The sequence below is a fragment of the Sceloporus undulatus genome, chromosome 5, assembly GCF_019175285.1.
Source record: "Sceloporus undulatus isolate JIND9_A2432 ecotype Alabama chromosome 5, SceUnd_v1.1, whole genome shotgun sequence".
In the NCBI taxonomy this organism is placed as follows: domain Eukaryota; kingdom Metazoa; phylum Chordata; class Lepidosauria; order Squamata; family Phrynosomatidae; genus Sceloporus; species Sceloporus undulatus.
Window position 1 is genome coordinate 50,480,791 of NC_056526.1, and position 24,605 is coordinate 50,505,395.

A 24,605-nucleotide genomic window follows, 5' to 3' on the forward strand; every position below is an offset into this window, starting at 1 on the left:
TGGAAGAGACTACAAAGGCCATCCAGTCCAACTCCCTGCCATGCAGTAAGATACAATCAAAGCACTCCTGACAGATGGCCATCCAATCTCTGGCACGTTACAGACCGCCCTCAAGCGGCCGTTCTCCCGCCGCTGCCATTCGCTGCAGAGGGAAGCCCCAGCGGCCAGACCGCAAGGCTTCCTGGCGCAGCGAAAAAGGAGTGCCGAAATGGTGCTCCTTTTCAAAACGTGGACGTGCCGCCGCGAGGGGCGAAGCACGCCCTCGCGGCATCACTTCTGCCACAACACGTCTGGACGCTATGCGTCCAAGACGTCAAAATGGCAGCGCCCATGTGGATGGGGCAACTCTTCCTAACCCTATCACGCCCCTTCCTAACCCTAGCATGCACGGAGTGCGTCGTAAGTGGCAGTTTGTAACCCGCCTCTGTTTAAAAATCCCCAATGAAGGGGACTCCACCACAGTTGGAGGAAGCATATACCACTGTTGAATAGCTCTCATTGTCAGGAAGTTCTTCCTAAATGTACAGTGGAATCTCTTTTCCTGTACAGTTAGACCTCCACATTTTCAGCTTTTACTTTTGTGGATTTGATTATTCAGAGTTGAGTAATATGGTCTCCCCAGGAATCTCTAGGTCCTTCAGCATAACTCTACCAGAGGTTGACCATAAATCATGCTGGAGGATCTAGAGCTTCCTAAAGAAAACACTTCTCTAGGCATTTGCAGGTCAATTTCTAGTGCCTATTGATCACAGAGTTGCACTGCACTGGTGGATCTAGACTTGCCTAGACCGATGTTATCTCAGGTAAAAAAAATAGTGGGTTTTTTATTTGAGGTGCTTCCACTTTCACAGGGATCCTCTGATCTATTCCCAGGCCCACTGTAGTTTGAATCCATTGCTCCATGTCTGTCTCTGGAACAGCCTAAGTGCAGCACTCTACTTTTCACCCTGTTGATATTCATTTTGATAGTATTGGCACAGCTTTCTAATCTGTTAAACTCATTTTAATTTATGATCCTGTCCTTTGAGGTATTGACTATCTCTGCCATTGATAAACATGCCTTCAATTCCATCATCCAAATAATTTATAAAGATGCTGAATAGTACTGGGCCCAGGATAAAACTCTTTGGCACCCTGCTAGTTACATCTCTCCAGGATGAGCCATAGGACCTTATCACACGGGGAAAATCGGGGGTTTAAACAGTGATTATCCCATGCAAAATGCGGTATCACAATTAAGATTTTCACACACATCACTATTGAACAGGCAATAAATAGCAACAAATCATTTTTGGGATTTCCCTGTGAATGGTTTGCTGCTGTTTATTGCCTGTTTAATAGTGATGTTGCGTGAAAATCTTAATTGTGATATCACATTTTGCGTGGGATAATTGCTGTGTCAACCCTCAATTTTGCCAAATTTCCTCTGTGTGATAAGGTCCATTGGTGAACACCCTTTAGGTTTGGTCATTCAGCCAGTTACAAATCCAGTCACATTGTCTAGCTCACATTTTCCTAGCTGGGGGGGGGGGGCTTACTGAAATTAAGATATGTTACATCAACAACATTCCCTTCATCTAGTAGGTTTGTAACTCTATCAAAAAATAGGATAAGATTAGTCTGGCATGACCTGTTATTGAGAAACACATGTTGACTTTTAGTGATCATGGCATTCCTTTCTAAGTGCTTATAGACTGTCTATTTAATGATCTGTTCTAGAATCTTTCCTAGTATTTAGAACAGGTTGATTGAATAATAATTATTTGGGTCCCCCCTATTGTTTTTTAAGATGGGGACAGCATTTGTTCTCCTCCAAGTTGATGGGACATCTCCTGGAATTTTCAAAGATTATTCCCAGTGGTTCTGAGATTACTTTTACCAGTTTTTAAAATACCCTTTTAATCTTTTAATACTAGATCAAGTTTATTTGGCCCCGGAGACCTGAATTCCTTTGGAGTAGCCAGAATTTTTGTGTGTCCCACCAAAAGCTGGACTTCTTTTCATTGGGACAAAGGAGAACATTCTTTTCTGGGGACAGAGTTGTGGGGAGCTCAATCAGAACAAAATGTGAGCACAAAGGCTACATAGAACCACACATAGCTAGTTTTTAATTTTTAATTGGGAAATCTGTTCACAGACACCTTGTGCTATGTGTTTTCTGGCCTTCGGTTTACTTTTTTTTTCGTGAAAAAAATTGTACAACACCAACCCATTAGTTATGTAAGACAAGGATAACATTTCATGTTTCATGTTTTGTTAATAATTTAGGATAATCTAGCATACAAAACATAGAGTAAATTTTATTTTTCTGATTCATTTGCCAAATTTGCCATGAATTATAAACACATCAAACCATTTAAAAATATCAATCAACAGAATTTTAAATAATTTTAGAACAACTGTAGAAAACAAACTGATCTTAAAGTCCAACAGCAAGACTAGCTTCCAGGTCTGGATCAATTTAGCAATTTCCTTGCATGTGAAATGCCTGTTTCTTCAGAGCCACAACTGCATAGCATCTGGGGGATTTTATGGGATCAAATAACTTTACCAGTCCAGACCACGCAATGTTGTCCTGTAAAATGATATTTGATCAGACTATATGAAGAAGGCATTTGACTTGAAAGCTCAGATATAACACATTCATATTTAAAGACATTAAACAAATTCTGTAATTTATATGCCAACTATAAACAACAGTTAATCCTCCAGTATCTTTTCCTGGCAGTTTCAGTGCTAATGATTACATTGTTAAATTCTATGATTTTAAAAGACCTTTGTCTTATTGTTCTTGACTATTTTATTTTCTCAATCCACATGAAGAACTTTTATTTCATCCATGTTAATCCATCCATCCATCCAAGAGGCCACCAGATGTGTACAGAAGTTTTTTCTCATTGCCTTTTTAATATATTTTCCTTGGTTTACTCTCAGGAGCTGGTGTGAGTGTGTGTGTGTGTGTTTGTGTTTTACATATTTGGAGTTGCCAACAGCAACTTCTGTAAACAAGGTTAGCAGGTATAAGTTGGACCACTGCATTCAAAGTGCTTTGATTACGTCATTTCTTTTCTGAAACGGCAGCTATAACAGATATAGTACTGTACAGTAGTGACCACAAACTTTTTGGTGTTTCAAGAAATAGCATACAATTGTTGATTATTTCATTAACTGATAGTTAACACCTGGATGCTGTCATTTTGCTTTTCTGCTTCAAGCACAAAGTATTTTGTGCTGCCTCTGACATAATAAAAATATCAGACTAGTTGTAATTGCTATTCCCAATAAGAGGACATCCACTGAAATAATTTCCAGTTGGAATGACCAATTTGAATATTGTGCCAATACACATACCAGCATAATGGCACAGAATTATTTTGCTGCTATCACAGCCAGATATGCTGTGATGGAAATGTCACTACATGCTAAAAGGCAGTTCAGAGCTCAACGCAATAGGTCTCCTTTTCTTCTTGAAAATCCTGAATACTGCTGTGGAATAACACCCATAGTAAATGTTTTCTATTGTGTGGGATTTCTGACTCCCAACTGTACTTGTGCTTAATTTGATAATCAAATTAGAAAAAGAAATGGGGGAAGAAGAGTCAAAATGGATACACTGTGGGTATGCTCATGAAACTTGCATCTTATGAAAGTGGTCCCTGGAATTACAGCTTTTATAAATCAAAACATGTTGGCTTTTAGGGGGGAAAGTTACATAATTATTTAAATATTTCAGTAGTTTCTCTAAAAATAGCCAGTAAGAACAAAGGCAAACGTTTACTAGAAATCAGTCATTCCGAGTGGTGTACTGCAGACTTAGTTTTAAAAAAATATAAAATCTTAGGATAAAAATCTTCAAAGCTCTTATTCATGGGGGAAAAAAGCCCAGAGCAGTTCACATGGATGCTTTCCTAATATGAAAAAGATTGTAAAATTTCAACCACAGTCCAAAGTAAGGGCTGTAAAAGCATTGTGTGCATGTATATATGTATGCTCACATGCATGTGTGCACAGAGACACAAAAATAAGATCTCTTTCTAATATGAAACTGTCTTCATCCTTTCTTTCATTATTTCCAAAGGTTCAGCCATCCTACATAAACCACTGCAGTTGTAAAATGCAAGCACTATTCACAGGCTTGTCCCAGGTTGAGGGACTGAAAAAATGCATTTACTGCCAAGGTAACCACTAGCTATATTAAAACTATCAACACATTGCATTAAGAACCAAAGACAAGAATGAGCTTGTGCAATGACAGCCACAATAATCTACAATTCTCAGCATTCCCTAGCATTGAACCTGGACAGTTGAAGTGGTCTCAAACTGGATTATTTCTGCAATGTGTTTTAGACCAGGGTAGTTAAAGCAGTCTCAAACTGGATTATTTTTGCAGTGTGTTTTGGACCTTAGAAATAGAAACACTACCAAAAATCCACACCAGATTTTTTGATACCACAAGTGATTAACATAACACATGTTCTCTGTTTGTTTGTTTTTTAAATTGCTTGCCTAAATCCAATATTTTGTTTCCCCAGCTCATTGATCAGTGGATTTTCTGAAGCCTGTTAATTATATAGCTTGGTGACTACATGACTTCTTAGCTCCATACAGCTCCTACTCATGGGCTGTTTATGGTCCTGCAGGCAACTGCATGGGAATTGATGAATTTATGAAATAACATATGAGTAATATCTTCAACCATCTTCCTTTTAAAGATTACAGCTGGCAATCACCTGCCAGACAGCAGAATGAAAAAGATGTCGCTCTTATTTTGGTGCTACTCAAATGTAATGCATGAAGCAGTTCTGGTCATGGAAAAAATCTCATGAATCATGGAACCATGCCACAATCACAGTGCTGTTGTTCATATCAATGATAATCTGAATCAGGGAACTATTGACATGTTATTTCTGCAGACTACATTAGTATGTTTTCCACTCATGTGACCAATGCAGACTCTGAGGTTATGAAATAATGGTGCCAAGCCACCCTGTAAATGAATATAATGGATTGCAACAGGATACCTTAGCTGCACAAGTGGAGGATATACATGATGTCTAGAATGGTGGTAATATAACTATGTTGCTAGAAGTAACTTGCATCCTGGGCAAAACATTTTTCACATAAGTATGTGTGGAATAGCAGAAACTGGTTCAATGTACCATCCCAAAACCCCAAAACTATTTGGTCCTAAACTCACTCACCATTTCTGCAGCAAAATCCTTTTGCACTGAACTCCCAAATAATAAAAATTATCCCAGGTAAATCACTATCATAGTTCAAATCTCAATGTGACAAAAATAGACCTGACAGAACAGTACTATACACCAAGTAAAAACTATTTAGCAGTTCAACTATTAACAATTAAAATATCTGTATTAAGCAATGTTGTTTCTTTATTACCAGTAATTTACCAAGCAATTAATAGAAAATAAAAATTTAACTGCAACAGATTATTCTAAAGTAAAAACAGCTGTTAGGCAATGATGGGAGTGATGGATTGAATACTTAAAACTTTGGCAAATATGTAAAAACCACATGGTTTGTTCCCTTTAATATGAAAAAGATTTCCTCTGCTACTGTTTCACTAATTTAAATAAACCTCATATGGTTGCTATAACCACTTCTACAGGCCATACACCTAATAATTACCTGTTCTTGAAGATAGCAGAGACGATCTAGAAGGATCAGTACTTCTATGCAAGGTCCCAGGACAACTTTTAGCTAAAAGATTTAGAGACCAAGTTAGTTAATAGAAACTTTTATTATAAATTTTATATTTCATTATTTCAAAGGATTCTTGTGATTCTGAAGTCAATGGGTCAGCAGCTTTTAAACCCAGCTTATAAAAATATATATTTTCCAAAAGAGGATTTGGCCATGATCAGTTACTGGATGTTTAACATTCAAAAGCATATAAATTTTGTTAGTAATATACTCTTATCTTTATAAATTATAAAATGCCTTGCTTCATGGTAAGTTTCCAAAACGGGCCTTGGCACTGAGCACTGGCTATCAGACAGATTTTTTAAAACCCTTTCCTTACCAAAACAATTAAGCAGTTTTCTTGAGAAAATCCAATGCAACCTTGCCAATTCTATTCTCCTGTACATCTTTGGAATATCAGTGCAATAAAGATCAAAGTTGGTAGAATGCATTAGGCCTGGTAACAATTGATTTAGTAGTGCAAAGGTATAAATCAGTATACAAAAAACACTCCAAGTGGTAAGAATCTTGTTAAAAGGGAAACCAACCATGAAATGTATTAAAAAGAATGCACAGAGACTAATATGGGTTCAAAAGGAAACTGACATTTTTCACATTTATTATACTTGAAAAAAGAATCTCCATATGCTCTTGTTATTATTTTACTCACACCTCATAATTTTGCAAAAGAGTGTGCTGTCTGTTAAGAGCCATTTTTGATTCCTATGGAGAGGGTATAGAAACATAAATGGATCCACCCCATTATAAAAGTTTAACACAACCCAACTGTAGCTTAGCATAAACCTAAAAACATCTTCTCCAATGCTGTGATTTTTACCATATTAAAAGCTTCCATCTCATTCATTCTGTGCTTGTATTTTTCAAAGTACTCCATTATACGGCTGTCTGAAATCTGCAAGAAAATTGATGATAGCAATTAAAGCCTACCTGAGGCAGATGCTAAAATTATTTTCTCTAATTAAACATAGTTTAGAACCAACAAAAATTTCATTTTACAATCAATATTTTTCTAACTTGCTATAATGACTTTCCTCTACTATGTACTTTTCTACTTGTAAGGTTGTTTATGCCCAAGTTACCTCAGTATATCTTAGACAATATTATAGAATTGTAACTACAGCCATCCCCTCCATTTTTGCGGGGGACTCCCCCCCATGAAAACAGAAATTCATATATATTCAAGTCCCATTGGCTTGAATGGCTGCACACTCCTGCATGCATGCTCCAATTTAGCCAGTGGGGCTTACCCCTCCATGAATAATAAAGATCAGAGTTGGTTACGAGACTGTGGACTTCAAGTTCGTGAAAACGGAGGGGTGACTGTATACTTAGAGTGTTAAAAGATGAAAACAGCTCTAAGTCAGCCATCCTGGGCATGTTTATATTGTGGAATAGATCCTGCTGAATTCAGTGGAGTATAAATTTGGAGCTAACAAATTTGGTAAGATTCTGTAAGCTTGTGTAAAGATCAGATGAAAGAACAAACTTGGAAACATTGAGTTGGATCCATATGTGCTCTTCTACAACAGAAAGGGACAAGGATGCAACAAATCTTTTCACAGATGAAGAGTGGTCTATCTTCCCTGCAACTCCCCTATGCCACTTCCCACACTGCTCTAGAGGGTCTACCATTCCTGTAAACAGATTTTTAGGGTGTACCAAACTGGGAATGAAGGATCTGGAAAAGAGGAAGGAGGGTATCCAAAATGTCTGCATATGTGATACGGATTTTAGATCTCTTTTTCAGTGCATAATTGTGAACCACAAGACAAATTTTAAAAAGAAGAACTGAGAAAAGACAAACATATTTTGGACTAGTTAAAACATAAAAGTTGAAGCATGGTTTGGAAATCTTGAATAAGTTTAAAGTTTCCATGTTTCATCCTCCACCTCTGTTCATACTATGAACAAGCCAATCTACCAGGAAACAAATTTGGTTTCTTAGGCGGGATACAGACCGCCGCTTTGAGGCGGTCTCCCGCCGGCGCCATTTGCTCTGCGCGGGAGCCGCAGCAGCCAAACCGCGCGGAGCAAAAAAGAAGCTCCATTTCGGAGCTTCTTTTTGCGGCGCCTCTATGACGTCGCGAGGCGCCGCTGGCGCATTCGCAATGTCATAGGCGCCGCGACACGTCTGGACGCTATGCGTCCAGTACGTAAAGATGGCGGCGCCCATGTGGAAGGGGCGCCACCATCTTGTACGTATTGTATACGTACTAGGGTTAGGGGGGTGCGGAAGCACCGCCCCTTCCTAACCCTAGTACGTATACAATACGTACTATATGGCGGTTTGTATCCCGCCTAACTCTGGTTTCATAGTGAACTGTTTTTTGTATACGCCATAGTAGTTACAAGTTATGACTTTATCATATACAGTGGTACCTCGGGATACGAAATACCCAGGTTACGAAATTTTCGGGATACGAAAAAATCCCATAGGGAATTATTGTTCCGGGTTACGAATGTTTTTTCGGGTTACGAAAAAACTTTTGGTGCTTTTTTCGGCTTTTTCGCACGGAATCGCGGCTTTTCCCCATTAGCGCCTATGGCAATTCGGCTTACGAAGGCTTTTCGGGTTACGAAAGCGGCCGCGGAACGAATTACTTTCGTAACCCGAGGCACCATTGTAATGATAATTTGGCAAATTATCATATGCTCAAACCAAGAATCGATGTAGTGAATCAGACCATACAAAGAAGAGGAGGCCAATTAATAATAGCCAAACTATGGATTGTCTATTACGTCTGAACCAGGAAAAGGAAAATCCAATAAAAGAAAGTTCTCTAGCAATCCCTGCTTGATGGTTTCTGTAAGAGACTCTTATATCCCTAAGTTACTACATCTTTAAAATGCAAATACTGCACGCCATCTTCATCAAGGCTCCACTGCAAATGCTCACATAAAAGGGGTCATCAACTCTGTGTGACAGTGATGAAATGCCTCTAATGAAATCCCATACTTAATTTACTCTGAACTCTTATCTGCAACAGACTCCTTCTATTTCTTCCAACACCTTATTAATGTGGGGGCTTTCCTGTTTGCTTATATTAAACTGAAGCCTGTGGTTTGTCAGGTGATTTTTGTAGATATTACTGCTGTTAAAACTCTTTGTCAGATTAAGATGGAATTTAGCACTGGCATCATGCAGATTGCATGTTAGTTTATATTTAAAGTACAGCTAGCTTTGAAGCATAGCATAAATATACATGTTTTACACAGTTATACTATCAGCCTTTCATAATCCCCTTCAACTACACACGTTGAACTATATCTGTCTTGCAACAATTGGCTGGTGATTATTTCTACTGAAGTTCTTATTACAGATGACCTATATACATTATAACTCAAGCTAATAAGAAAAGGGGCACTCAACCCTAAATGTGGGCCAAAAGGTTCACACTCAAGCTGTGAAAGTTCAGAATAGCTGTCACTGATCTTGGCAAGACTTACTTCTGAATAGATATGTGAAAGACTGTGCTACTCATATATGAATGATTTTATTGATAAAAATGGAATCTTTCAAATCTGTAAAGCTATTTACAGACAGTTCATCATCTGCTTCATCAGCTCTGGAAATGACCATGCTGGTTCATCTGCTCTGGAAATGAACATGGGTGATTGTGTTTTCTAACTGTATGTGGTAATCTCTTGTGCAAAACAACTAGATTAAATTAGCTGCATGCAATGCTCTATCCTTGTTAATGATGAAGTTTGGTACACGTCCAGTGAGAGCAACTTGCAAGTAGGTGGTTACAAATGAACAAATACCCTTTGGACTCCCTAAATTCCTTGAATGCTCCTTTTTAAACTTATGATTTAATAGATCAAGAGCTTCTATAGTTATTTATGTAGTTCATTTATATCTCTCCTTTCTCCCTGAAGAGACCCAAGATAAAACCTTTAAAATTATTATAAAATTCAAACAATTAAAACATCTATATATAAAATCACATAAAATATAACCAAAAAAAAATAATAATATAAAATCACATAAAATATAGTTAACTTAAAAACAGACTAAAAACCCACTTGCTCCATAAAACCACCCTGCTATGCATTATGTGCAAAAAGCCTGCCGGCATAGATTTTTTTTTACTTTGCGGCAAAAAGCCAGCAGGGAGGGGGCCAGCCTAGCCTCCTGAGGAAAGGCATTCCAGAGGGTGGGGGCAGCCACTGAGAAGGCCCTCTCTCATGTTCTCACTAGGCAAGCCTGTGATTTTGATGGGACCGAGAGAAAGCCTTCTCCTGCAGATCTTAGGGCTCTTGAAGGTTCATATGGGGAGATACAGTCTCTCAAATAGTCTGGACCCAAGTCATGCCATTAATGTGGCAGATTTTCTGTTACTGCAAAGAACAAGAGTCTTTGAAAGTCCTTGTTGCTATTATTTATTCTGGGATGGGCAAGTCTTTTGGGCCTACGAGCCATTTTGGCCCTCCCACAGACCTCTGCAAGCCACACCTGGACCCCTGATGCCCAATGTCAAAGCAATGGGGAGGCATTAATTTATTTAAATTTTATTTTAAATTTTATTTATTTGTTTCATTTGCATGCTGCGTTCCTCCCAGAGTAGGACCCAAGGTGGGTCCAAAAGAGAATCAATTAAAAAACCCTTAATAATAAAATTTAAAAACAAATTTTAAAAAGCCCACATTAAACAGTACAAAATCATTTAAAAGACAGACAAAAGTTTTAAAAATAAATACAGTCAGCCTTCCATTTCCACTAATTATTTTTTATCCATCTGATACCATCCAGTCCATCTGATACCATCCCAGAGAGAAGCAGGCCCAAATCCATGGGCCTAGCCCAGAGTAAGAAGGAGAGCCTTCCTTCCAGTCCATGCGCCATGGTCCAGGCCTCAGAGGGAGAGAAGAACCATTGGACTTATTACCCTTCCTCAGATTGCCAAACTGCCATTCCCTTCTCTCCTTGTGTCATGTCTTTTTAGATTGTAAGCCTGAGGGCAGGGAAATGTCTAATTAACCAATTAATCTCTGTAAAGTGCCATGTAAATTTATGGTGCTATATAAATAAACATTAATATCATCATTATCATCCACAGATTCAAGCACCCACAGTTTGAAACTATTTTAAAAATATATACATTCAAAAAGCATCCCCACTTACACATTAAAAGCCTACTTTTAAAAGATCTTTGCCTGATGGTAAAAGGAAAACCAGGAGGGAGCCAGCCTAGACTCTCGTGTAAGGTAGTTCCAGAGGGTGGGAGCAGACACTGAGAAGTTCGCTTCTGTGGGAGAATGATGGGACTGAGACAAAGGCCTGTTACAGACAGCCAAAATAAAGCTGCTTCGAGTCACAGTGGAGGTATGGTGTTTCAATGATGCATGTGTCCTAAGAGTACAGAAGACACCAAAGCCACGCTCCAGGCTTGAGCATGGCTTTGGTGCGACTTCTGGACTCTTAGGACGCATGCATCATTGAAACACCATACTTCCACTGTGACTCAAAGCAGCTTTATTTTGGCTGTCTGTAACAGGCCAAAGTCTTCTCCTGTACATCTTAAAACTCTGGGAGGTTTATATGGGAAGATGCAGCCTTTGAGATGGCTAACTATGCCTCCAGCAGCCACTGGAACCACCGGCAATTCAGAGGGCATTGTGTGCTCCCTGCATTTTAAAGGTTAAAACTAGCCTTTTGGAGGTGGGGGGACTGACTGGTTAGCTATGCTGAAAAAAAATAGTGGAGGCATGTGGGCTATTGGAGTAGTATAGCTCAAGGCTGCACTGAGAGGCTCCACTCTGCCCACACCTTGATTACACTGTTCATATTTACTATTTATTCTTACATTGCCAATATATAATCTCAAATAATATTACTGTAGATTTTATATACATTCATCTGTGGGTGCAAGTCAAAAACCTGCTAAAATTACATTCTCAAAGGAGCATGTCAAAAGAAACATGAAGCCAAATACTATCTAAGCTTCTTAGCAGCTACTTGTGGGCTAAAAACAGAAGAGAAATGAAAAGCAGAAATGTTCTTGTTGTAGCTCCTAACTTACTTGCTCTCTAGGCTTTAAGATGAGGTGGCAAAAAGCTCTTGATAGCCTAGGTCCCTTTTCAATCTGTCCTCCCTGCCTTCACACTTCAAAAACATTAAAAAAATTTAAGAGTGGATAACTTTTTTTAAAAATATAGTTATAATAGATAATGAAACCATTGTAGGAATGTAGGACTATCTCTCAAATAAATATTCAACTTGCTATAATTTGGCATTGATCTGTAACTTAGATCTCCAATAGATCTCATTATTACTACCCATAAAACAGAATCACCTGTCTCATTTCAAAAGCTTAAATTTGCTAGCAAACAATACATGGAAGCAATCTGCACTTTATTAGAGTCATATACACTGAATAATCAGCTACTTACCTTTGACTCGTCAAGTTCAAGCTTTTTTAAAGATTTCCTAACATAATCCAAGAAGGAAGATGTTTTGGAATACACTTTCCCAATATTGCGATCACTGAAATAATAAAATTATTTATTTATTTTTCTTATTACACTAATAGGCTGTATATAGTAACTCCCCGATGTGCATTTTTATACATGGCTTGCAAACAGTGGGGCGGGACCTCCAGAGAGATATGAAAGTTGTTCAAGGGGGGCACAGGACTTGGAGGCTCTGATCCCTCCTCCTCCTCTTCTCAAACTTTTCTTTGTGTAAAATTTACACATATGTTGAGTTAGATACTGAATTTACTTAAATAAAACCGTTGTAATTTGAACAATGTTTTTACTTACAAAATGTTAAATTTTGAATATACATGAATGTACAAGTGAAAATATGCACACTAAATAAACAAAATATTTTTATTCAGACACTACACTTAGTGGCAGGGGGCACGGTGTCTGCATGTAGATGTAAAGGGGGGGTCTTAAGGCTAAAAAGCTTGAGTACAACTGTTATACATCAACTAAAGGCATTAGTATAACATTTAAATCATAAAATTTTATATTACTTCATGATACTAATTAATTATTACCAGAAAAAAAGTTTTTGTGATAATTGTTTACCTCAGTGGTCTTTTTAAATATATATAGTGGCCCTTTGGTATCTGCTGAGGTTTGGTTCCAGGACTCCCTGTAGATACCAAAATCCATGGTTGGTCAAGTCCCGTTAAATACAGTGCAATAGTAAAATGGCATCCCTTATATAAAATGGTAAAATTAAGATTTGCTTTATTGAATTTATATATTTTAAAAATATTTTCAAGCCATGAATGGTTGAACTTGTGGATACGGGATCCATGGATATGGAGGACTGACTATAACTATTATACTCAATAAATTCTCAAAATATTCCTTCCACTTACTTTGTTTCACCTAGACCAGGCCAGCACAACTTGGCCATAGCTAGGGGCCAAACTTGAAAAAGGCTAAACTTCTCCGGGCCATGGACAGATTTTAATTATAATTAATATTACTAATATTAATTCCATCTTCCTCCTCCTCTGTCTGGCCGTCTCCATGGGAGAAAGCCTAGCTTGAGGAGTGTGCATTCGCCCATCCTCCATAGCCTGGCTCTTTCCTGGGAGAAAGCTGGGTGGTGGTGATGTCAGCAACTCATTTGAGCCTTGTAGCCAATGTTGGCTTATGGCAGAGTAAGCTGGCAAATTCAGAAACGTGGTTCCAGCTCCCAGTAGAGATAACAGCAACTGGATGTCTTCCAGGAACTGAAGAAATACAGGAACCTCCGGGGACTTTCAGCAACCGATGCCAGGCTTCAGCTGATAAACGACCAGACAAGCCAAGTCTCCCGAAGTGCTTTATTTACAGTGCTATAATACAAATCACAAACAAATACCAACTCCTACTAACAACACACAAGCAATTACTGGAAGCCCCTGAGTTTATATAGCCTTCAGACCATGTGGTCTCCCAAACTCAGTGAGTTCCTGTGTTACATCCAAAAGTGTTCCCCTTTGCAATCCAGCCAGGTATTTCATCAGCCAGGCACAAGTGCACACAGGCACCAAAGTGTCCTTGAGGCTATGAGCATCAGCTGTGCTTGATCAGCCTCGTCCTTCCCAGGCTTGATGCTCTTTGTCAGCCACACACACACATCTAAGCATTTCCCAGTGTGCTGACTTTAACCCTTGACAATCTGACAGGTGAAGCCCTGAGGTCCTAGCAGGCTGCCCAAAATCCATTGGCAGGCCACAAGTAGCCCACAGGCCATATGTTGTGCAGGCCTGACCTAGTCATAGGGCCAAAGCAAATGGGCCAAAAGGATTGTGCCAGGACTGCACCGGCGCTCTTTGCACCAGGACTGTGGCAACTGCACAGTCACACTCCTGATCCGGGCCCTTGCCATGGTCCTGAACCAGGCTGCCGGAAGAAGAAGATTCTATCCACTCCTTTTTGGCCTGGCTCTTCTGGTTTGGTGTGGTGTTGGTGCAGTTTCAGACCGCGTTCAGGGCATACGTCATGTAAATGGCACACTCCCAACATGGCCTGATGCTGCATCAATTTGCCTATGTGTTTCAGGAGATAGTCTTCTTTCTTTTCTTTTAATAATCTTTTCTTTTAATAATATTATGGTTATAATGGAATATAGCCAGTGCTGCACTTCTACCCTGTATCGATATAGTGGGGTTGCTTTTATGGGCCCCGTTGCACCCCAAAATCCTCATCTGAAGGACTGCAAAACCCTCCAGATATAGGATGGGGGAGACCTGGCTGAACGAGACTATGTGTGAAGGGGATCTAGGAGTCCAAATAGACTACAAGTTGAACATGAGTCAACAGTGTGATGCGGCAGCTAAAAAGGCCAATGCAATTTTAGGCTGCATCAATAAAAGTATAGTCTCTAGATCAAGAGAAGTTACAGTACCACTATATTCTGCTTTGGTCAGGTCCCACCTGGAATATTGTGTCCATTTCTGGGCACCACAATTCAAAAAGGACATTGAGAAACTGGAGCGTGTCCAAAGGAGGACGACTAAAATGGTGAAGGGTCTGGAAACCATGTCCTATGAGGAACGACTTAGGGAGCTGGGGGTGTTTAGCCTGGAGAAAAGAAGGTTAAGAGGTGATATGAAGCCCTGTTTAAATATTTGAAGGGATGTCATATTGAGGAGGGAGCAAGCTTGTTTTCTGCTGCTCCAGAGAACAGGACCCAGAAAAATGGATGCAAGCTATAGGAAAAGAGATTCCACCTCAACATTAGGAAGAACTTCCTGACAGTAAGGGCTGTTCGACAGTGGAACACACTCCCTTGGAGTGTGGTGCAGTCTCCTTCTTTGGAGGTCTTTAAGCAGAGGCTGGATGGCCATCTGTCAGGGATGCTTTGATTGAGAGTTTCTGCATAGCAGGAGGTTGGACCGGATGGCCCTTGTGGTCTCTTCCAACTCTACAATTCTATGATTCTATGACTGAAACATATTTGAATGATTAAGGAACTGTGCAAATCTTTTTGAATACATCAGGAATTCAAATAAAACAAAATGCATTCTATTGTAACTGGAACAGTTACAATTGTGCAAATGAAAAAGTCCACAAATGAATTGTTCATAAGCAGTTTAGTTTTAAATGCCAGAAGGAAACATTTGAGACAGGAAGAACTTAAAAGCCTATTTCAGTTATGATTGATCATGGGAAAGTCACATGCTCTGAACTTCACTTTTAAGTCCATAAGGACTATTTGTTTATTCCATTTATTTAAAAACATCTTCATATCTTTTGTCATATGTAGCACATCCAGGCAGTGTACAATACTTACAATATAAGTATATAAATAAATGAGACAGACAAGTTAACTAAAAAGACTGAACATATTCAGCAGGCAATAAATTAAATCAAATCAAAATGAAAGGAATCACAAATCAAATATTGAAGTATATATTTTTTAAAAGTAAACATTTGCCTGCAGTATTTTACTGTTGGTAGATGTTTAATTTATGGGGATAGAGTATTCCAGATAGAGGATACTACCACAAAAAAAAAAAAACCAAAAACAAAAAAAAAACAAAAAACAAACAAAAAAAGCATTTCTGCTTGTTATTATCATGGCACACATGATGGATAAAAGAGCATCCACATAGGTCTGTATGAAAAAAGGCATTATATTAGCTATTCCAGTGCCAGCTTGCTTAGAACTTTAGAAATAATAGCTAAATCTTAAACTTAGCCCAGAAGCAAACTGAGTGTCTCTGCAGATGCGAAAAAATAAAATAAGATAAAATGTAGTAGCTGTATATGTCACACAGTGACATGCATGACATTCATTAGGATAATCCCACATAAACACACTACAATAGTTGAAATGTGAGGTTATCAATACATGAGTGAACACAGCTACCATACTCTTGACCTGGAAGTCCAACAGCTAACGTATCAGCCAACACTTCTTAAAGGCAATCCTTCTCAATTCAGTTGCTTAGGCCTGCAGTAATAGTTCTAGAAGATGGTTCTATAAGAAGCCCCAACCTATATGCCAGTTCTTTCAAGAGTGAATACCTAGCCAGAACAGCCAAACTATTCATGGATTTGGAAAATCCACACCCATCAGACATCCACCTTAAGAAAATTCACTCTCAAATTATTGGGGCCATCTAGTCTACCACTGCACCTAAATGTTGATATTGGATAGAAGTGCTCTGGAGTGCTACCAAGTGACCTTTGGCTCCTCCAGAACTCTGCAGAGCCACAACACATAATGGTTGTCAATCTGGAAAACTACAAGTGATGTCTCAGAACTTCCATCTCCTTTTGAGAATCCAGAGTGTAGCCCTTGCCATTTCAAAACAACCTTCTGCAACCATTTGCTATGGGCTGGTCCCCAAAGTCACACTGAACCCTGCAGTAATATTCCTTCCCCTGGTATAGGACCTGCACAGTCTCTTTTGATTCTGTTGTGACAGCAAAACAGTTAAGTAGCACCAGCATACTTACTGCACAGTGCTCTATTGACTATTCCTGATGGCTTCGTATAGATGTTGAATAGCACCGAGAACAAGACAGTCCCTTGTGGCACTCCTTGGAAAACTGTCAGAGTTACAACAATTAATCATCCCTTCTACTCCATACAACCAGCCCTGTTAGTATGAAGATGATAACGGTGGAAGTACCATCATAAAACACTTTGACAGGCCTATGAAATGGACCAATAAGTATCAATGACATCAAAAGTCACTGAAAGATTGATCAACAGTAAATTGGTTACATTCCCCCTCTCCCAATAAAGGTAATCATTCGTGGAAATCAAGGTAATAATAATAATAATAATAATAATAATAATAATAATAATAATAAAGATCTATTTGGTACCAAAAACATATCTAAATGAAGACTGGGATGGCTCTAGAAAATAATGTACTATCTTCTAATTAAGATGATGAACAACTAAGCATTTGATAGATTTGATAGATTCAAGTGCTATCTGAATGATGATTTACAATGAATTCTTGTTGTATGCCTTCAAGTCATTTCCAAATAATGGCAAGTGTAAGAAAACCCCATCACAGGGTTTTCTTGGTAAGATTTGTTCAGAAGAAAGTTGCTTTTGCCTTCCATTGAGGCTGAGAGCATGTGATTTGCCCAAGGTCAGCCAGTGGGTTTCTACGTCTGAGCGGGGATTCGAACCCTGATCTCCTGAGTGGTAGCCAAATGCTCAAATTGCTTAACCACGCTGGCTGTATCATAGTAGTATCATTATTTATTCTTTCATATAAATTTACCTGCTTTTCAAGCAAGCACTGCATATACCATCTTCATTCTGAAGAGCTGGCTTGGCCAAGTTTAGTACAGAAAAGACTATGTAATTTAAACAAAGGCTGAATGGCCATCTGTCAGGGGTGCTTGGATTGTGAGTTCCTGCATGGCAGGGATCTGGACTGGATGGCCCTTGTGGTTTCTTCCGACTCTTCTAAGAGTCTAAGGCCCGTTACAAACGGGCAGGAAAGTACGAGCGGAGCACGTACTAGAGTTAGAAAGGGGCAGTGCTTCTGCACCTCCCTAATCCTAGTGCGCACTCTGCGCGCACAAAATGGCAGCAGCCGTTCCACACGGCCGCCGCCATGAGGACGTCACGACCACACTGCCTCTATACGGGGCGGCGCAGACGTGATGTCCTCGCTCTGCGCCAGGGTGCTTAGTGCGCCCTTAGCGCGGAGCAGGTAGGAACTCCATTTCGGAGCTCCTTCCTGGTTTGGTCCGCTGGGCGCAGCCTTCACACGGCTGCGCCCAGCAGACCAAAGGAGAAAGGGGCCAAGCGGCCCCTTTCTCCTCCTCCCTGCCGCCGCGGGGTGTCCTTGGGGCTTGAAGCCCCAAGGACACCCCTTTCCAAGCTGCGGGGAAGCAGCCTTTTGCCGCTTCCCCGCAGCCTGGAAAGCGGCAGATCGGGGCCTCAGCGGCTGCCGGTCTAGCCGCTGAGACCCTGATACCCCGGGGAAAGAGGTGGGTGCAGCCCGCCCCAAACAGGCGGTCTGTAACCCGCCTATGATTCTAATTCGCCAGTTCCTTCCCACTAATTGGTTTAATGAAAAGCTACTGGTAATTTAAAATATGAGCTAGCTTCAACAGAAAATGCAGAGTTTAAATTGGATTTATATACCTGAAGAGTCAAAAAGACACTTTCATCTAACCAGGATATTAAAAGTTTGCTGTTCTTTCAATATGTGCATGACTTTTGGGATCTACCAACAACATGAATAAAAGGAGGGAAAGGTCTTTCATTAACGATATGTGTAATTACAGCACACTACCTTCTTTTGACTCCATACTCTTCTTCTACAATAACCTGTAGTACAGCTCGATAAAACAATGATTCTGTAGGTAGCTGCAAGGAATCAAACAGCAGGAAGTTTACTTGGAATCAGACACCACAACTAGAACAGTGAAAATAGTTGGCTGGTTTCAACTAATTACTGGTTTGTTCCGCCCAATAAGTTACTAGCAAGTTTCTCATTTCCATCTTAAAGTGTTGTTCTTTAGAAATATAATGAAGTAACCATAATTACTGGGGGGGAAAATACAGGAAACAGCAAACACTGAGGGGAACTGGAATAAAGGCTAAAAGAAAAAAGCCCTACAGACCAAATCTTTTTTATGTTGATTTACAGTAGGAATGTACCCATTTAGTGTAATATTTTTCTAAAGTTAGAGGCAAAACATTTTTTTAAAGAATTGCATATGCTCCCCTCCACACAGTTCACTTTCCTTTCCTGATATACACATTCTGACTTTAAAAAGACTGTAGTGTGTTAAAAGGACTTCATGCATTTAAGAATGAACCATGTGTTTACATAAAGAAATATTTTTTTGCATGTCTTTTTAATGTAGGGGAAAATTGATCTCCCTCAAGTAATCTTCGCCAAAGTCACGAGGTTAACAGCAGAGATACAGTGACTTGTAAATTTGGTGTGCTGAGTAGCTGTGCAGTTTGTGTATGTATACCCAAAGAGCTGATAAATAGCACTGTAATTATTTGAAGTATCCACAGAAAAAAAATTAGATGGGGATTTGAAAACAAAGAATATTGGGAGTACTGCCAAAACCAAATATTTGCAATAAATTAAAGCAAATCCTTTCAGTATTCTCCCCTTTTTATATCTTCAGATCTGTATGACTAATGTTAAGAAACATATCCAGAGATTGTTCATTGGTCCAGGGTGGTAAGACATTTGAATCTGACCACTATGTTCCTTGACAAATAGCAGAAAATTAATTTTATGATGTACAATATGGCTTTTAAGTTATTTCAGTATTAGGCTATAAACTGAGAAATAACATTTCAGCAACAAGTAACTCTTATGGAAAGAACTGAACATTCAGCAATGAGACAACACAGCTACCCAACTATAAAAAAATGAAAACAGAAGGGTATGTTTGCTTTTTTTTTTAATGTGGTTTTATGAATTCTGATTACTTTACATAGAAAGTATGCAAAATTATGCCCAACTAAAGAGAATAAAATCTCTACCCTAGGAAGCAACAGATTTCCACCACCCTGTGAACACAAAAGGCCAAATTTCCCCCCCATCAACAGACACCAAACATATGCATGCACAGCAATGTGGAAAAAAGACCGTATTGATTGGAGTGTGCAACTTTAAGTAGCTCAAATTGCAGCGACTGAAGCTGAGTGCCTACAAAGGGGTGTCTGCTTGCTTTTTCCATGTGGTAATGTATCAACTAAAACAGGCCATTGGAAAAATCTGGAAGTGGGTCTGCATGGAGCCTTAATCTGTACTCTTTTGTTGTTGTTGTTTGTTGTTAACTTGTTGTCAAGTCAATCACAATTCATGGTGACTGTGTGGATAAGGCATCTCCAAGACCTTCTGTCCCCTGCTGCTCTGCATAGGTCCTGCAAATTCAGGCCTGTGGCTTCCCTGATTGAGTGTATCCATTTGGCCTTCCTCTTTTTCTGCTGCCTTCTACCTTCCCTAGCATTATTGTATTTTTGAAAGAGTCATGCCTTCTTGTGATGTGGCCAAAGTATGACAGCCTCATTTTTGTTGTCGTGTGTTCCAGAGAGAACTCAGGCTTGATCTCATTTGTTTGTCTTTTTAGCAGTCCACAGTATCCTCAACACTCCTCCAGCACCAGATCTCAAATGAATTGATATTCTTCCTACCTCCTTTTTTTCACTGTCCAACCCTAATATCCATACATGGTGATGGGTAATACAACAGGTTGGATGATTCTAACTTTATTGCTCAGTCGTATATCATTAAACTTTGCAGCTCAATAATACAATGTGTCTCATTAAATGTATTTCACAAAAATATGAATGTTTACACTCCATTTTCAGGAAATGTTTCTAGCAATTATTTGCACATCTTGTGTTCTTTACAAAGTTATGCACTATGTTTTAGGATATGAAGTGGAGGTTGGTGAAAGTCACTGGTCAACACAAAGGTCTCTTTAGAAAAAGTTCTATGGCCTACAACAGTGAGCTAGTGGAAGCAAGACTATTACAGAAGTGGGAAGCTCAAAAAGGGCATTCATGAAATCGAAATGAACTCTTGGAAAAAGAGAAATGAATAGAAAATGGGCTGCAACTAGGTCACATACTTCAGTTAAATTTCCATTAGATTCTTAAATGAAAAAAATTACCATATTATTGATACATCTTTTGACTCAGAAGATGTGTTTTTATTTTACATTTACATAAGGAAGAACAAAAACAGTTTACAGTAAGTCCCAATGCGGTTATTCAGTAGTCTCAAATAATTCCTCTTCACTTTAAAGGAAGCTACTACAATGAATAAAGTTAAGAGTGAAGTGCAAGATATTCAGAGTACTTTAATATATGCTGTTTCTATTTCAATCACTGTTAATTAGCTGTGGAAAATTATATTTTATCTTCACTTTATGAAGAGCAGAAAATAGAAGTGCAATTTCACGGTCTTGATGCAGAATATCAATCTGCCTCTGATGCAAGCTCTGCTATTACCCAGCTCTTCGATTCCAGCAAACTACAAGTTCAGCACAAGGTCATGTATTCAAAGTATTCAAGGAGAGAAAGTGGCTTTGTCATTAGAAGGTTAAATACACAACATTACTCACCACTTGTCCAACTGCAACTCGCTCCAAAGCCTTTAAACAGAAAAAAATGGTACTGTGGGTTTTGTTTAAAAAAAAAACCTAAAAAATTTATATACAGACTTCATAAAGGAAAAATAACCTATTGACAGATTATGTGGTATAAAAATGAGACTCTGGGCTGAAATGTGTTATCATCACCACATGTTATTTAAGACGGTGATCTAGATTTTACAATTATAATGAAATGTATACCATCTACAACTGCAAATAGCTAAAATGACACTAGACATTATATTCTGAAGTATTTTTTCTTAATCTAATGAACAATTTTGGCCTCCATTGAATTTACAGTTCACACAGAATAATGTACATTAAGCTGAAAGTGTAGGTCTGCACACAAAGCTTAACCTGTGCAGTGTATGTATAAATAAAATTGTATGGAGGGAGGAGATGCAGACCTTGTAATGATAGTGGATTGTTATTCATGTCTACAAACCACGAAAGAGAAAATGAAAACAGAAATGTTACAGAGTTGGAAACAGGATAGTAATTGATTTTTACATATACACTCCTTCCTAACAAATAACCTCAGTAAAATAACCTGTTAACACATAACCTCAATAAAACATAAAAAAGTTTCTCCCATACATGAAGCTTTACATTTAATTTTCTTACTGGAATGCACACTGTAAATACCTTGTTTTCTTATGGTTATACTCAAAGCTTTAGCAAATTTATTTTCTATGTCTTCTTTCTCTTTTTTGTGGTGAAAAGTTGCATTCATATTTTTTTGTGTGTGTCAACAGTCCATTTAGGACTGTTAGTTAATCTAACTAAACTGTGGTTAAATTTTCACTTATGCCCAGTATCTCCTACCAGTAACAGTGACAAACTGTGAGAAACTGGATGATTTTGAAAATTCCTTGTAGGTGATCATGAATACACCATTAATAACATTATCTTGTACCAGCAGTGGAAATCATTGATCCCTTTCAGATGTGATGCTAGACTGCACCTCCCAATATTCCTCACAATTGGCTATGGGCCTGGGACTGTTGGTTACTACAGCCCAACATCATCTAGAGGGTCAGATGATTCCTATTCCTATTCTGTACAGTGTGGAGTATAACACACAGCTCTAGATTTGCAAGTGAATCAGAAAGGAATAGAAGAAACTGTACCAAGCAGGCTGCCATTCTGGCATTGCGACCACAGAACCATCCCTCTTCTTTTAAATATTGGCTCATGGGGAAACCCCACGTTCCCTGAGTATCATCTGCAGAGGAAAGAGGAACAAGGTGTTATAAAACAAAACAAAAAACCTAAATAAATTTTTGACAGCACACTAAAACACTAAGGTTTTTTAAAATGTCATTTATCTTAATACTACAAAAGAACAGTATGGAAAAGAAAAAAGAATTTTCAAGGAATTTTCAAAAAACATTTGTCTAAGGGCCTGCGCTGTAGTGGATACATTATCAACATTGTTCAGTACACAATTTACAATACTCTTTCAACACATTTGCTGGCAGTAACAGCTGTGGTTTAATACAATAGGTGTTTTCTGTTTCTTAACACGCTTATGGACTAAGCCCAAACATTCCTGGCAGAGATTTAGAGAGAACCATATTGAAGAGACTAGTCAGTAAACTTCATATCAACAGCAAAAGTCTATTTCTGCTTCATTACCCTTTTCCATAAAACCTACTGTCCTAGCCTCTTAAGCCCCATACCTCTTGTCCACAATGCCAGACTGTACCTCGAGCACTGTCTAAGAAAATGATTTCTGCAATTTAGTGGCTAGATTCTTTCCTTTCCTCTCCTCTTTCCTCCCCTGCTTCTTTATTCACAGGTATAACTGTAGGTTAGACAGCAGTGAAAGGGGCAGTACATCTTCAGTATAAGATTACTTGCAAGATAATAAACATTGCTGAAAGAAACACTATCATTAATATTCCCTTCCTCGGTGAGCATGGGAGTACAGAAAACTCCCTGTTATACTAGCATGCCATGTGATTTTTTAAACAAAATCGAATGACTTTTTAAAAGGCCACCAATACTGTGAAAGATGCATTTTAAAGACAGTGACCCTGATTTCAATTGAAGAGCATCACCTTCATTCAGTTTTGGTTTGTGTTGTTTTCCTAAAAAGCAAACTACATATTCATGATGAATATAAATTGGATGAAGCATCCTTTTTAAAATTTTCTTTTTACTGTATTTGTGATTGTAGTGGTTGGGGGGGGGGCACAGCCAGTCCATCTGTATACTACATGGTGCCAAGCTCTTCTTAATTTCCTCAAACTTTGTTTTTCTTGCCAACCTCACCCATTAATCGAGGCACATTTCACTCTCCAATTAAAACACTGTCTTGATAAATTACAGCACCTAATTGATTAAAGTAGTAGTTCCAGAAGCACTCTCTGGAGCTACAAAGTGGGATGCTCTTTGGAAAGTAGAGCAAGGCTGGATTAAAAAAGAGACAGCTCATGACAAACTGATGTAACAGACCCATGGAACAAATGTCAGAGGTTCAATTGCCTCCTCTATCTTGCTCCATTCACAGCAAAGATCTTTCAGGAAAATTTGTTAGATGAAAGGAACCTACAGTATTCAGAGCGAACGATGTTGAGCATACAGGAAAATATAACAAAATCCAAAACAGGCAGCCCAATGATACCTTTATTAGGCACACCAAAAAGTGCAAAATACATAATGATAGTAGCATTCAATGTTCACTGGCTTCTTCATCAGGCAAAGATGCTAAAAATCACACAAGAGAAGAAAAATGGCAGTGCTAAAGTCATGAGCTTGTTTGAAATGTTTGCTTAAGTTGGTGTTTGAGTTGGTCTTGAGGGAGGATCAATGCAAGTAAAAGCCATATCCCTTTCTCAGTTATGAGGGAACTGAGGAAAAGGGCAGTAGAAGCCAGGCAATAAAACTTTCTTTATGCATTAACAGCAGGCAAATAACTATTACTGAGATCTAAGCCACCTCTGTTCTGTACAAGACGTCAAGCTATTCTGTAGGGTGATTGTATTGAGCCTATCAAGCCTCTGCACTGTCACATCTGGAGACAGGTTTAAGGACTTAACAGGTAAAACTTGCCAGTTACAACCAAATTCAGCTTGTTTTACTTTTGTTGGAAGTTGAACACATCTTAAATCTGAGATATGAAAAAAGTAGTGATACATAGTACCCTCTCCCAATATTCTCCTTTCTTTCTGTCAAGAGGAATCTGTGCCCATGGAAAACATGTTTAGAATATTACAGTAGAAAGATGGTGCCACTGTTTTGTAGATGTTGAATGTTATTGTACAGTAAAAAGATGTTTCTTACATAGTTCAAAAATTCAGGTCCTAAGAATA

The 24,605-nt window shown here is 38.7% G+C and overlaps 1 protein-coding gene across 2 annotated transcripts in view; it reads right to left on the reverse strand.

The window, feature by feature from the left end:
• Nucleotides 1-2,280: 2,280 nt before the first annotated feature.
• The window catches only part of METTL25 (methyltransferase like 25), a 52,361-nt gene continuing 30,036 nt past the window's right edge, over nucleotides 2,281-24,605 (reverse strand). Inside the window, exons 6-12 of one of the 2 annotated variants that reach the window (XM_042468405.1) lie at nucleotides 22,419-22,513; nucleotides 21,259-21,288; nucleotides 18,453-18,526; nucleotides 12,118-12,211; nucleotides 6,542-6,616; nucleotides 5,650-5,721; nucleotides 2,281-2,575 (exon numbers count right to left, since the gene is read on the reverse strand). In XM_042468405.1, coding sequence (XP_042324339.1) covers nucleotides 2,462-2,575; nucleotides 5,650-5,721; nucleotides 6,542-6,616; nucleotides 12,118-12,211; nucleotides 18,453-18,526; nucleotides 21,259-21,288; nucleotides 22,419-22,513 — 554 coding nt within the window. In that variant the 3' untranslated portion in view covers nucleotides 2,281-2,461. Of the gene's footprint in view, nucleotides 2,576-5,649; nucleotides 5,722-6,541; nucleotides 6,617-12,117; nucleotides 12,212-12,762; nucleotides 12,830-18,452; nucleotides 18,527-21,258; nucleotides 21,289-22,418; nucleotides 22,514-24,605 lie in introns of those variants that run through there. The other variant, XR_006104067.1, reaches the window with a different exon arrangement.